General features: G+C 44.4%; 1 protein-coding gene across 1 annotated transcript in view; it reads right to left on the bottom strand.

Annotated features, from left to right (window-relative positions):
• RNF217 (ring finger protein 217) overlaps positions 1-11153 on the bottom strand; it is a 142459-nt gene extending 131306 nt beyond the window's left edge. The window contains exon 1 of the mRNA XM_077162806.1: positions 10293-11153. Coding sequence (XP_077018921.1) covers positions 10293-11153 — 861 coding nt within the window. The remainder of the gene's footprint in view (positions 1-10292) is intronic.
• Positions 11154-13669: the final 2516 nt, after the last annotated feature.

Below are 13669 nucleotides of genomic sequence, written 5' to 3'. Positions count from 1 at the left end.
AGAAAGGAAAATAAAAAGGTACATGATACAAGCAATATACTCCTCTGTTTCAGGAGACGCAGATCCTCAACCAGGAAGAGACTTCTGAATTACACACACATACACACGTGCACACACACACCCACACTCCTTGACATTTAAATGGCTACTTATTCCAGAAGACACGAATCAAACAATTAATCTCCCAAACAAACTAGAACACCATAAACAACAGAAATCTAACAGAAAATCAACTTAAACTTGCTAGGGTGGCTAATTTTGAGATATTATGAGGTATAATATATTTATTACAGAATATGCCTGCACTACAAAAGATTAAGTTTTATCAACTCTCTATTCAGAAAAATATTCTTAGGCTTCTCAAAAAAATTAAGAAAACCTATTCTTAGGTTTTTAACCACGAGGGAAGCTAAAATTTTGATATAATGAAAAGTAAATTATATTATACAGAATAATTTTAAGTAGTGTTAATAATCAGAATGATTAGAAGTTGACCCTGACCTTGAGATATTTTGGTTACACTGGAATTATTTAAAATATTTCATTTAAAAGAGATCAGATTTTACATATGTTTTGCTTAAAACTGAGTCTTTATTATTATATTATTCAGGGCTAAAACAAAAAAGAAACAAAACACCAAAGTATATTAACCAATATAATGGCATACTTCAGAAATACTTAATTAAATGACTGACATGACATGAAATAATTTTTAAAAACAGATTAAAATTCAGGTTCAAAGGCTTTTCTACTGAAATTCACTGCATTCCTAATTTGGGGCTGAAGTAGTATGGTAGTTTTAAAATATGGCCCAGAATCTTTGAGATGTGCACACACACACACACACACACAAAACTGGAGTCCATGCCCATCTCCTTAAATTATATGGGCAGGTTTGTGACTGCTTTGCCCAATAAAATGCAGTGGGAGTGATGGTGAGTTACCTCCAAAGCTGGGACAGAAAAGGTCATAAAGCTCCTGCCTGGTTCCCTTGCGACGTGGGCTCTGGGGAAAGCCAGGTTCCATGCAGGACATCCCACAGTCATGCCGGCAACACCACCTGTCCATACTCAGGCCAACAGCCACAGACGAGCTCCCCACCCCTAGCCTGCACCAGCTGCCAGACAACTGAGTTAGCTGACATCTGAGTACGACCACTACAATCAGGTCAGAAACCCCAAGTATGAGCCGACCAGCTGAGCCTTTTCCAAATTCCCAACCTACAATATCATCATCAAAATAAAAAAGTTGTATTGAGCTACGAGATACTGGAGGAATTTGTTAAGCAGTAACCAGAAGAGGTATTCAGATTCAGATTAACAATGAAACCAGTGATAGGTCGAATGCTAGGTAGGATACATCCCAGGCCAGAGCTTTCCGCTGCATTCAAAATCTAAATATAGTATGGAATAAAATACCAATATTTCAGATTTATATATTTACTTTACTTTTTTTCTACCAAATATAGCAGAATTTATTTTTAATCATTTACTCACTCTTTCAACAAATATGCAGTGGGCACCTACTCTGTTCTGGGCTCTGAGCAAAGTGCTAGGAGTAAAAATGGATCAAAGAATATTTGAGAAGGGGTAGATAACTAATCAAACATCAAATCATCACATAAAGCTATAATTACCAAAGGGGATAGTGCAATGAATGGCAGAGGAAAGAGCAGCTTAAGAGTCTGAATGGCAGAACTGACTGAGTCAGGAGGCTTAAGGAAGGCTGATATCTGAAGAACGTGGAGAAATTAACCAGGAGAAGAATACTGGGTAGAGAAAAGAAAGCTAGGGTGAGGGGAGAAGGGAAAAAAGAAGAGAGCAGAGTCTCTTTTAGAACTGGCCCACTCCATTTCAGAACCCTTGCTGGTTCCTTCCTATGTGTCCGACTCCTTATTTCCAAACACTAGCATGCCCAGACTCAGTCCTCAACTCTGCTTCTCTCTCTCTACTGTCTGTCCCCAGATGACCTCATCCAGTCTGTGGCTTTAAATACCATTTATATACCAACAACCTCCAATTTTCTATTTTCTTCTCAATCTCTCTTCTGAATGTCAGACTACAACTGCTTTCTTAACTTCATGAAAATCTAAATGGCATTTCAAACTAAACACACATGCCTGATTTGCTCTAAACTTACTCCTACAGTATTCCTCATCTCATTAAATAGCAACACCATTTTTATAATACATGAGCTCAACCCCTGAGTCATGCTTGACTCTGTATCTTTTATCCCACATGCAAATTCTGTTGGCTCTATCGTCACAATATATTCAAGTTATGCACAATATCTTCCAGTAATTTGAAACTCAGGCACTTCAAATCATATTTGCCTTGATCACTCTAGTTTAAACTATACTTTCTCTAATCAGGATAATTAAACTATAGTCTCCTAACTGATCGTTACCTCCACTACTGAATCCTATAGTATTTTCTCCTCAAAAAAAGGCAAATATTGTCTTCTAAAGGTTAATCATATTTGGTTACTACTCTAATACCTCCTTATAGTTTCCCATTTCACTCAGAGACGATCAAAGTCGTCATGGAACTCAGAGCCCCAGATGACCAGATTTCCCCACTCTTCCTGTTTCAACTTGGTTGTCCTCTACTTACCACTCCCCACCTCATTCTCTATGTTTCGGCCATACAGGTCTCCTTGCCCTTCCTGGAACACTCCCAGCACGTCCAAGCCTCCCAAATTTTACCCCTGCTAGTCCCCCAGATAACCTCATGGATTGTCCCCTCACTGCCACCATGAAGTTCTCTACTCAAAAGTCACCTTGTAAAACTAACCCTCCATGACAACGCAACCACCAAAAACTATAAAACCTCCTCCTTAGTATCTGTTATTACCCTTCCTTCTTTCTCTTTCTCCATAGCTTTTATTACATCCTAATATACTAAATAATTTACAATCTGCCTTCTCCCACACATTCTCTTTTGTACTATAGAAGCTCCATGAGGCCAGAGGATTTATGTATTTGAATTCCCTGTATCTTCAACATTTACAGCAGTACCTGGCAGATAGTAGGTTTTTAATATTAAATGAATTAAAATTTTAAAATTACATATGTATAAAAATGCTTACAACATTTTACACATTCAATAAATGGTTGTTCTAATTAATTGTAAAAACAATAATTCAAGGATTGTTATCTCAAAATTCATGGGTAAATGGTACTGATAAGGTTGAAAAAGAATGACTTATATTGGGAATTATTCTCCTACAGACACTGATGAGTTATTTTTACCGAACTTAATTTGGGAAGGTGCATTCAATTTATCATATAAAACTCTTCTGACAGTGAATATGAACAATAAACAATTTTTAAAAATGTATTATAACTTTAAAGTTTCCCATATTGTCATGAACTATCCAAAACAAACTTAGAAAAAAATTACACTTTCATTTAAGTAAAGGTAATGAATATTTGTAAAGGAACAAGGTACTTATTATTAATATTCTATTTCCAACAATTAAAAACTCTGAGAAATTCAAGGATTAAGAAATCAGCAATGTTAATGGTTCTGGAAAACTGGATATCCATATGCAGGAGAATGAAATTGGACCCTTACCTCACACCATATACAAAAATTAACTAGAACACATCAAAAGCCTAAATATAAGAGCTCAAATCATAAAACTTTTAGAAGAAAACAAGGAAGAATCTCCAGGACCTTGTGTTAGGGAATGGATTCTTAGATACCACAAGCACAAGCAACTAAAGATAAAAACAGATCTACCGGACTTCATCAAAATGTAAAACTTTTGTACATCAAAAGACATTATCAAGAAAGTGAAAAGAAAACCTCCAGAATGGGAACAAGTATTTAAAAACTATATATCTGATAAGGTTTTAATATTCATTTATACATATATATTATATATATATGAATATATATATTCATATATATATATTTTTTTTTTAGAAGAAATCCCCCAGAATGCAACAACAAAAAAGAGAGACAACCCAATATTAAAATGGGCAAAGGACTTGGAATAGACATTGTCCAATAAGCATGTACAAGGATGTTCAACCTCATTAGTCATTAGTGAAATGCAAATAAAAACCACAATGAGATACCACTTCACAACCATTAAGATGGCTATTATTTTTAAAAATGCAAAAAAATGTTGGCAAAGATGAGGAGAAAGTGAAACACTCAAGCATAGCTGTTTGAATGTAAAGTGGTATTGAATATAAATCTGACAGGTCCTCATAAATTTAAACACAGAATTACCATATGACCATCAATTCTACTTCCAGGTCTATACCCAAAAGAACTGGAAGCAGGACCCTGACATCCGATCACCAGTGTTCAAGGCAGCATTACTCACAATGGCCAAAATGCGGAAACAACCCAAATGCCCATCAGCAGATGAATGGACAAACAAAACACAGTGTATACATACAACGAAATATTATTCCACTATAAGAAGGAATGAAATTTTGATACAGGCTATGCCATGGATAAATCTTGAGGACATCATGTTGATTAAAATAAGCCAGACATAAGAGGGAAATATTTATGATTTCACTTATATATTATAGCTAGAATAAGGAAATTCATAAGAGACAGAAAGTAAATTACTGGCTACTGGGAGCAGAATGGTGGGGGAAATGGGGAATTATGGCTTAAGAGCTACACAGCTTCTGTTTGGGGTGCTAAAAAAGTTTTGATAATAGGTGATGGCAATGGTAGCAAATATTGCAAATATAATTAATCACTGGATTGTATACATGTAAGTAGTTAAAATATAAAATTTCACATTGTATGTGTCCAACTAAACATTTTTTAAAAGAAGTAATGAACAGACGTATTGTTTTGGATTAAAGATAATATGAGGAATTATAATGTGCTTGTTTCTCTGACACAGGCTCTGCCTGTGTCAGAGAAACACCTCCCAGAGAAAAAGCAGAAAAGAGAAACAGACCTACAGCTATCTTACAACTTAAACAAAAGCATATTTCCCACCACCAGATAAAGCTAGAAAAAAAATACTGATGACCAGGCTCTGAGACGGTTCCATGAGGGCATTTATAGCTGTCACCAGTGCTTTCCTGGTGGTTGGCATACAGGTACTCAACAGATGTTTGTTAAGTACACAAAGGACTCACTAATAGATGAATAAGTTAATTATAAGAAACTACCACCCAGTTAGTCTACACTGTCTACACTGTCCATCACAATTCCTGATAAACAGCTCAGAGTTCACATTCCTCTGCTCTCTTTTTTTTGTGGTCTGTCATATGAGGAGTAAGGAAGATCCTTACGTATAAAAGCTGAGCTGTGCTCTAGTGGGGGAAGCCACCACTCTAGAGACTGTATGTGCATGTATTTTACCTGGTGCCCCCCATACTCCAGACGTCCCCAGAGCTGCTCTGGGCAGTGGGGCGTAGTGCAGCGCTCGTCCACAGCCTCAGTGCCCGCCAGCTGGGCGGGAAGGGAGGGCAGCACCCGGACCAGCCCCTGCTGGCCGCGGCCTCAGGCCTCAAGAGGGGACTGCTCTGCAGAGAGCATATTCCAGGTAAAATGACACGTCAGTTCTCCAAGGCAGTAATGATTAGGAGAAGGGGAAGAGAAAAAGAAAGAAATTATGAAAATGGGAAATGAAGCAGAAACAGAAGATGAAAATAAGGGCATGAACTCAGAAGTGAAAGCAAATGTTACTGCACATACACCCGAATTATACACACACACACAGATACATACACATATATACACACCCACATACGAATCTAGATGTACGTGTGTGCATACATATGATGCATAAGAGAATAAACATGCACATGCATTAATTCTCACATCGCAAATCTGAGTGACTTCAAAACAGATTTCAGTTTCAAATTACTCTATACATTTTCCGAAGTACCAAAATCACACCTGGCATGATAGGATCTGTAAGCTCACCTGTGTGAAGACAAGGGTGCTCAAACTCCACACTGAATGCCATCATTTCTAAACACATTTAGGTTGCCTGAGGTTTAATGGGAACATTTTTATGTTACATTTTCACCCTTGAATGTCTGGAGGACCCAGAGATTAATAATGGGATATAAATATTTCACCCCTAGGTCACTGATTCTAGGGTGACTCCAGTAGACAGTCATTTTAAGACATTACCATCTAGCAGCTGTTTGTTCACAATCTGGACAAGAAGAGTGCTGCCTGTCTCTATTAATATCCATCTGGCAGGTGTGTGCGGTCCCGCTCACGGGCATCTGCCCATGCAGAGTACTTTTAAGGAAGCTTAGTGGTGAAAGACATAACAGCTGCCACCTTGAGAAAGCCCTTTAGCATGCCCAATCCTCCCCACCTTTATCTAAACTAGAGATTACTAACGCTTCATATTTATAACAGACTTATCTGCCAAAAACGAAAATCGTTAAGGGAAAATATCTGTGGGTATTTTTTGAAGTGAGTGCAATATCACGCTGTGAATCAAGGACAACAACAGATCGTCTTTCTTCCTAGGAAAATGTGGTAAAGGCCAAACCAGCTAATGTCAATACTTAGGAAGGCTCAGTGACGTGGAGGGACTGCAGACTTCCCTGGGGCTGCATGCTTCGGCCACAGCCGTCCATGCACACAAAGGTCACTGAAAAATTCACATCTACGGTTTATATACCAAGGAACTATGTACCCAGGCTATATGAACCAATGTAACTTGCAAGATCTGTCCTGTGCTCTATTACCTCTAAGTCAACAGCTGCTGGGTACCAAGGATTCATCACCCACCATTTTTAACCCTTCGCCATGGCAATCAGAAACCAGACGGTTCATCCCCAGTACACCAGAAAATCGATCCACTAAGAAGGGGCCCCAGACCCATGATAACGTAACTATTGTTTTTCAAAATAAAATAACTTATTTTAAACTACAGTATGGAGATATTAAAACACTGCCTCATCTGCCATGTCTATAATGAAATACTGACAACACCTAGCGCCTTTGCCACACATTATCACCAATGGAAGTAGACTTATCTGAAAGTCCACATTCATACCTTCTTTCAAAGGACTCAGCACCTCCTTTTAGGTCAATGTCAGTTTAATCAGGCAATATTCCAGCTCATTTTTAAAGTCTGCATAAATGTTTAAGGGACTCTGATCTATTTTCTTAAACAATGTTAAATAATGCACCAAGTATCTGGCACAAACTGAAATTTAAAAACGGTAAGAAAAAAAAACTCACTAATAACACCTTATTTCAAGTATATCATTTTATTTTAAAAAAATCTTGAGACCTATAAGCTCAGGCTTGACAGATTTCCTTCTGTCAACCCTAAGAAACTTATAGGAACAGAAAGAAAGCACTCACTGGGCCCTTTTGACTTGGTTCAGTATGGCAGCAAAACAACCATGCAATTTAATTTGGTCTTGCTTTAGAAACGGTGGGTTATTCCAGATTATCATCTGTAAGTATTATTTATTGATGAGGAAACTGAGGCACAGAGAGGAAAGTGGCACGGGAACACAGACCCTTTGTATGGAAAGGACCTTAGAATTAACAGATCAGAAATATAACAACCATACGCCTATATTTTTATACAACTGAAAAAATGTCAGTTTTCTTAAATGAAATGTGCCTTTACAATGTGAATAAATGTTTTAAAAACTCAAAGTTTTCTGTATTTTAATAAAGGTAGAAAGAAAATATATACATACACACATCTATATGTATATGTGTATGTATACGCATATATATATTTGTACATATAAACTTTCTTTCAAATAGAACAAAGAGTTAGGCTCTTTAAGAAAACTGAAGTGGCTGTGAAATGTCTGGCTTTTAAACAGTTCATTTTTAAGGATACTTTATCCACAGAAATAAGCATTTTGCCACAGTAAGCAATGTTTTTATACTGCTGTAACTATATATGGGTAAAAATTTGTCTACAACCACTTAAAGTTTAATAAACTTAGTATACCTATTCTTGTTTGTCTGCTTTAAGCCTTTGTTTTCTGTCTTCTACATTAAGACGCTCAGAGTGGGATTTAGTGTCCAAGCAGAACACCAGTCACTAGCCTGGGTTTCTGGGGCAAGCCCATTCTCTCTCTGTTGCTTGCTTTTTCATAAAGTAAATAAATATTAATTGAGCATCTGCTACATCCAGACAATGTGCTGGGTGCTCAAGATACAGCAGTAAGCAAGTCACATGAAAACGCTTGTCTTCTTGGAACTTACTGAATGTAAGTGAGAGCATGTTAGTGCTATGGAGAAAACTAGCCACAGGAGAGGAGACAGGGGTGCGGGGCGAGAGGAGGCTCAACTTCCAAATGGGCGGTGGGGAAGGCCACAGGGCTGATGTGTGGATACAGACCTGCAGCAGGGGAGGGAGCAAAGAAGGAAACATTAAGGGTGATATACCAGGCAGAGGGAACAGCCAATGCGAGAGAGCATGCCTGGCACGTGTGGCTCAGCTTAACTGAAAGTTCTGTCAAATGCTTTGGAGGAGGGTCAGCCACACACATACACATGTGAACACCGCAGACAAGCTTCAGATATGAAGTCGCTTCGGAGGAGTATGCATGCTTGTGGAAGGCTCACTTTTCCACCCATCCCTACCCCATTCCCTCTCTTCTCCATTAGAGGCCAGAACACTGACTTACTCAACAAATCTACAGCCATAAAAAAATCTGCTGGGAAAGAGCAAAATGTAAGGCAGAGCATTCCAAACCACAGCAACTATCTGCCCTGAAGGTCTAAGCCCCCCTGCCTTGTACCCAGCATTTCACATTAGGTGCTTCCTGGCATGGCTACTGTATACAGCTCACCATATGCTACCTTGTTCCCACCCACACAGCTGGCAGCACAGTGACTTTCTTGGAGCAGGGCCCATGGGTTGCTAACATCTGAATCCCACCCTCTGCGCATGGATGACACCAATAAATATTTGTCTGATGATGATGTCACAGAAACTGCCAGCATGAGCAGCAGACATTCCTCTGGTTTTAAGTATCTGTTTGTGGACAAAGCATGGAAGAGGCATCACAGTCTCTCCCAGGCGTTTGGATAATCTCAAGTATCTTGGCCACATTACTGTTTGTGTAACATCCCACTCTGTCTAAGTTTCTCTTTGCGTTTCTCTTTGGGCACAGTATATGCTTCAGTCCGGATCCAGGCGTGGATTAGTCACAAAACGTTCAATAACCTAGGCCAATGGTATGTGACACCTACTACATGAAAGGGAGCCCATGTGAAGTACCAGACACAGGGTCCCTAAGACGTAGTCCACCCAGTCCAGCAAGACCAACAGGCATGTAAGGAACAACCTCAGTGCATGCAAAATAGGTAAGTATTTTGAAAGCATCTAAGCAGCGGCCTGGAGGGTGAGGCAAGGCTTTGCAGAAGAGCTGGCACCTCAACAGACAAGGTTTTGAAAGATGGATAGGCATAGGGCAATCAGACAAGGATCAAAGGGCATTACCGAGTGTGCAAAACACTGGCAGAAACAAAACAGATTGAAAACTGCTGAAGGAATGCATTCTTCATCAGAGAAGCCTGGTCTATTGTACTCTGAAGCTTTCCAAGAAAAAAAAAACTGAACAAAACTTTCAAATAAGGGGCTGAGTAAGAAAGCTGCACCAGAGTCTGTTTCGTCAAACCTTTTAGTCAGGCTTTGCTTTGTTTTGCTCATACTGTTTTCTTTCCTTCCTCAAGAAATAAAGGACCTTGCTGGTTTACAACTTTTAGTGGGGGAAAAAAAAGGACTTCAATTATACCGTGGAAAAAGAAAACTGAAAAGTGGGCCAAAGGCCAAGGAATCAATTTTAAAAAAAAAAAAAGAAAGAAAAGAAAATTTGCACTGTGCTGGGATATATAAATGGAGCAAAATTACACATTCAAGTATCGTGGCCCTGAATATCAATTCCAACCCTTCCCTTCACCGACTCAGTAAACATTTATTTTCTGCCCACTATTTGTCAGCCTCTGGGATGCCACACCCAGTGAGGCACACTCACTGCCCACCCCTTTGAGCAAGCTCTTGCTTGCACTCTAGTAAAAGAAATAACCCTGTTCCTTCCAGGGCTGCCAAGCAAAGCCTGAAGTCCGGAGCAGAAGTTACACTCCAGCCTCGTAAACCAGTGAAGACAAAACACGCAAATAATAACATCACAATAACAAGGGGGATGTGAGGAACCGGTGGCATGCTCAGGAAGGGAGCTCTCATCACTCTTCCTGGGGCGAGCGCCAGGCGGGCGGGGGTGGGGGTGGGGGCCTTCCTGGCCGGAGACTGGGGATGGAGACGGGGAACGGAAGGGGGTCCGGGGTAGGGGGGGACGTTACCTGGGAGCTCAGGTAGACCTTGAGGCACTCCTCACACACGGCCTTCTTGCAGCAGGGCAAGGGCTTGATGGGTTTGTCTTCCAGGCACACCCGGCACATGAGCACCATGAGAGGCGCATGGGGATCCCCCACCCCGCCCAGGCCGGAGTAGGGTGGAGCTCCCAGCAGGCTGGGCACGGAGAAGGGCTCGGGCGCCAGGTAGAACTCCAGCTCGATGCTGCCGCCGTCGTGGGCGAGGGGGTCGGCCGGGAGGGGCAGTCGCGGGCCAGGAAAGGAGGACGCGGGGCTGAGAGGGCCCGGCAGCGGGGAAGCCCGAGGGGGCGACGCGGGCAGCGAGAGCTGCTCGACGGCGGGGGCCTCGGGCCGGTCGTTCTCCACGCAGTACACCGAGCAGAAGACGTGTCTCTCGGCGGCCGGCGGGCGCCGCTGGCCCCGCACATCTAGGACCGGCCCGTCGCCGGGCCCCGCGCGGCTCCTGCGCTCCGGCTCGGCGCCGGGGGTCGCCTCCTGCCCCTCATGCCTACCCGCTCTTCTGCCCCCGGCCTCCTCTTCCTCCACCTCCTCCTCGGCCTCCTCCTCCAGTCGCTGTTGCAGAGTGTGGGGGTTGAGGGGCCCGGGCAGTGCCAATCCCGCGGGCTGGCCCGCTGCGCTCTTCCTCCAGCCCGGGGTCCCCCGGTTCCTCGCGGGCTCCGGCGCGCTCGGGTCCGCGCAGTCCGAGGCGTTTTCGCCGCCGCCGCCGCCAGGCTCGGCCGAGGCGACGCGTGGCCCGGACGCCCCAGCGCTGTCCCTCCAGGGCCGCGGGGGCTCGGGGTGGCCCGCGGGGCCACCGCCGCCGCTCACCGTGCTCTGCTCCTCGCCCATCGCCGCCCGCGGCCCGCGCCGCCGCTGCCCATCCAGCCGCCGGGACCCCCACCCGGCGCCGGCGGGCAGCGGGGGCAGCGGCAGGGCTCGACTCGCGGCTCCGCTTTTGCTTCCGGGTCCCTCCTCCGGGGAGCCCGTGCTCCGGGGCCGCGGCGCGCGGGGAGCCCGGCCCGGCCCGCTCCGCCGCCGCCTCTTTCTCCTGGTCCTCCGGCGTGGCCCGGCACCGCCTCGGGGGCGCCGAGGGCCGCTCGGTCCGGCCGCGCCCGCCCCGCATGCAGGTCCCGGCGGCGCCGTGGCCCCCGCGAGCCCCGGGCGGGGCGGAGGGGTCCCGGGGTAGGCGGCCGTCAGTCCCCCGCCATCGCCGCTCCGGGAGGCGGGCCGCGCGCGAGGGGCGGCCGGAGGGCGGTGGTCCGCGGGGCGAGGGGCCTGAGGCGCCGGCGCGGCGCGCCCGGGGAGGTGCAGCCCGCGCGGGAGCGAGCGGCGGCCGGGTGGGGAGAGGTCGGAGCGGGCCGCCTCCCTCCCCTCGCGCTGCACCTAGCGCCCGCTTCGCCGCCCCGCTCCCCACCCCCTTGGCGCACACCTCCCCACACGTACACACGCGCACAGGCCCCGCGCGCGCGCACACCCAGGCACGCACACCCGAGTGCCCGGGAGCTGAGGGCTCAGCCGCGCTCTCACGCCGGGAGTTCACGCTGGGCCTCCACAAAACCCTGGGGAAGGGGCAGGCTGCCCTGTGGGCGAGCTCTCGGGGAGCACTTCCTACTAAACTGTGCAGCCTTCGGAGCCGGTGCTGGGGGACGCTGGCTGCTTCGGACGTTTTGCGTTTGGTTTCTCTGGGATCCGTTCAATTTTCAGTCCTCCAAAAGGAAGTTCAGAGAAATCATGCTGGGCTTCGTTAGTTCAAAATGCTGTGCAAACTCCGTTTTCTACCCGGTGGGTGGAAACCCACAAAAAATGCAGAAGAATGGGTTACCTCTGAAACCCACAGAGAATGCACCTACACCTCTAACTGGAGTCCTTGCAAGTGCCATGAAAGAAGCGAGTTAAGATTTATCCCTTCAGTGTTCTCTCAGGAAATTTAAAAAGCGTTTTAAATCCTAAAATCCTTTAAATAGTCCAAAATGGTTAGCACAAGTAGCAAGATGGTGTGGCCTGCTCAATTAATTGGTTCATTGGTGGGAATCATGGGGAGTTTCATTAGCAGAACCATATTCATCTCCAAAACTGTTTCCAAGACAACAATTATATTTGAGCCAGAACATAATTATGTGTTGATCTATCTTTATTTTACAGGAAGTATTAGTCACCCAGACGCTGGTGTGTTTTCGTTCCCTAAAGCCAATGAAAACATTTTGGGGAAGCTAGACCTTGTTTTTTCATCTTGAGAGGGAATTCAATTTGCACGTTCATGTAATAGGAGCTGTGAAGTGTGGAGAATTTTTTTTTTTAATCTTGAAGTTGTTATTAGGTTGTTTTAAAATGTTTTCCAAATCAGGTGCAAATGCTAGAAAGGTGACTAATCATGCAGTACTAAAAAAGCAATGTACACTAAAGAACATTTCCATCATATGTATCGATTCTCAGTTGCAACCGAAAGGGCTGAATCCAGTCCACCGGTTTAAATACCACTCTGTGCATTGATCTGACCCAAGAATGGGAAAATCGTATTTGGAAGGTTAAATGCGATTTCAGGGATTTTTTCATCTTGGTCACATGGTTTCCTGGTATGTGCTGGGTTTTTCCAAGCGATGCCTCTAGAGTTCATCGTTAAAGGCGGAGAGAAGACGCTCACCTGCCTGTGTGCCTTCTGTGTACACCACCTGATGCCTACCTTCCTCCTCTTTCAAAGGGATATAAAAGTAATCTGTGTTAGAGAGAAAGGCAACAGCCTCTGAGAGGAAGACCAGGATAACAATAATAGATACAAAAATAGTATATTCCCCACAGAGTCTAGGAATTTCAAGCTGCCCAAGTTACCCCCATAGTGTGGACGCCTCCTCCACCGATACCTACACACATTTCTCATCTGTGTCCCCAGAATTTGAGTTCTTGCAGTGTCTGCCATTTTGTTCCTTGTCCCGTCAGGTTTTCAGCTCGCTGGCAGTGCCTTTCCTTGACACTAAACCAGATAGTAGTCACTGCGGGGACTCCTGGATGCTGCCCGCAGCTCAGCTGCTTTCACAGCAGCTCTACTCCTGGCCATGACACTTCCCCTCAGCACACACACCCCATGGATTCCTCTGACCTTTGTCAAAATAGCACCATGGCATGCTGCTTCTCCACGCCCCACACAGACCCAGCCTTGCCTGAACCTGAGCCCAGCACAGTTGGCCTTCAATCACAGACCAGTCATGGAATTGAGAGTTCAAATACAGAGTTAAAATGATGTTTGTACCATCACATTCCCCTGAATGCATGAAGCACCCAATATGATTGAACTGATAGGATACATTTTTTTTCAAAAGTGTTGGCTGAAAATATAGTTACTGTAGCAAAAATTACAACTATCTACTTAC

Source organism: Tamandua tetradactyla, chromosome 5 (genome assembly GCF_023851605.1).
Source record: "Tamandua tetradactyla isolate mTamTet1 chromosome 5, mTamTet1.pri, whole genome shotgun sequence".
In the NCBI taxonomy this organism is placed as follows: Eukaryota; Metazoa; Chordata; class Mammalia; order Pilosa; family Myrmecophagidae; genus Tamandua; species Tamandua tetradactyla.
The sequence above is the reverse complement of the archived record's forward strand: the minus strand, read 5'-3'. Positions and strand labels throughout refer to the sequence as shown.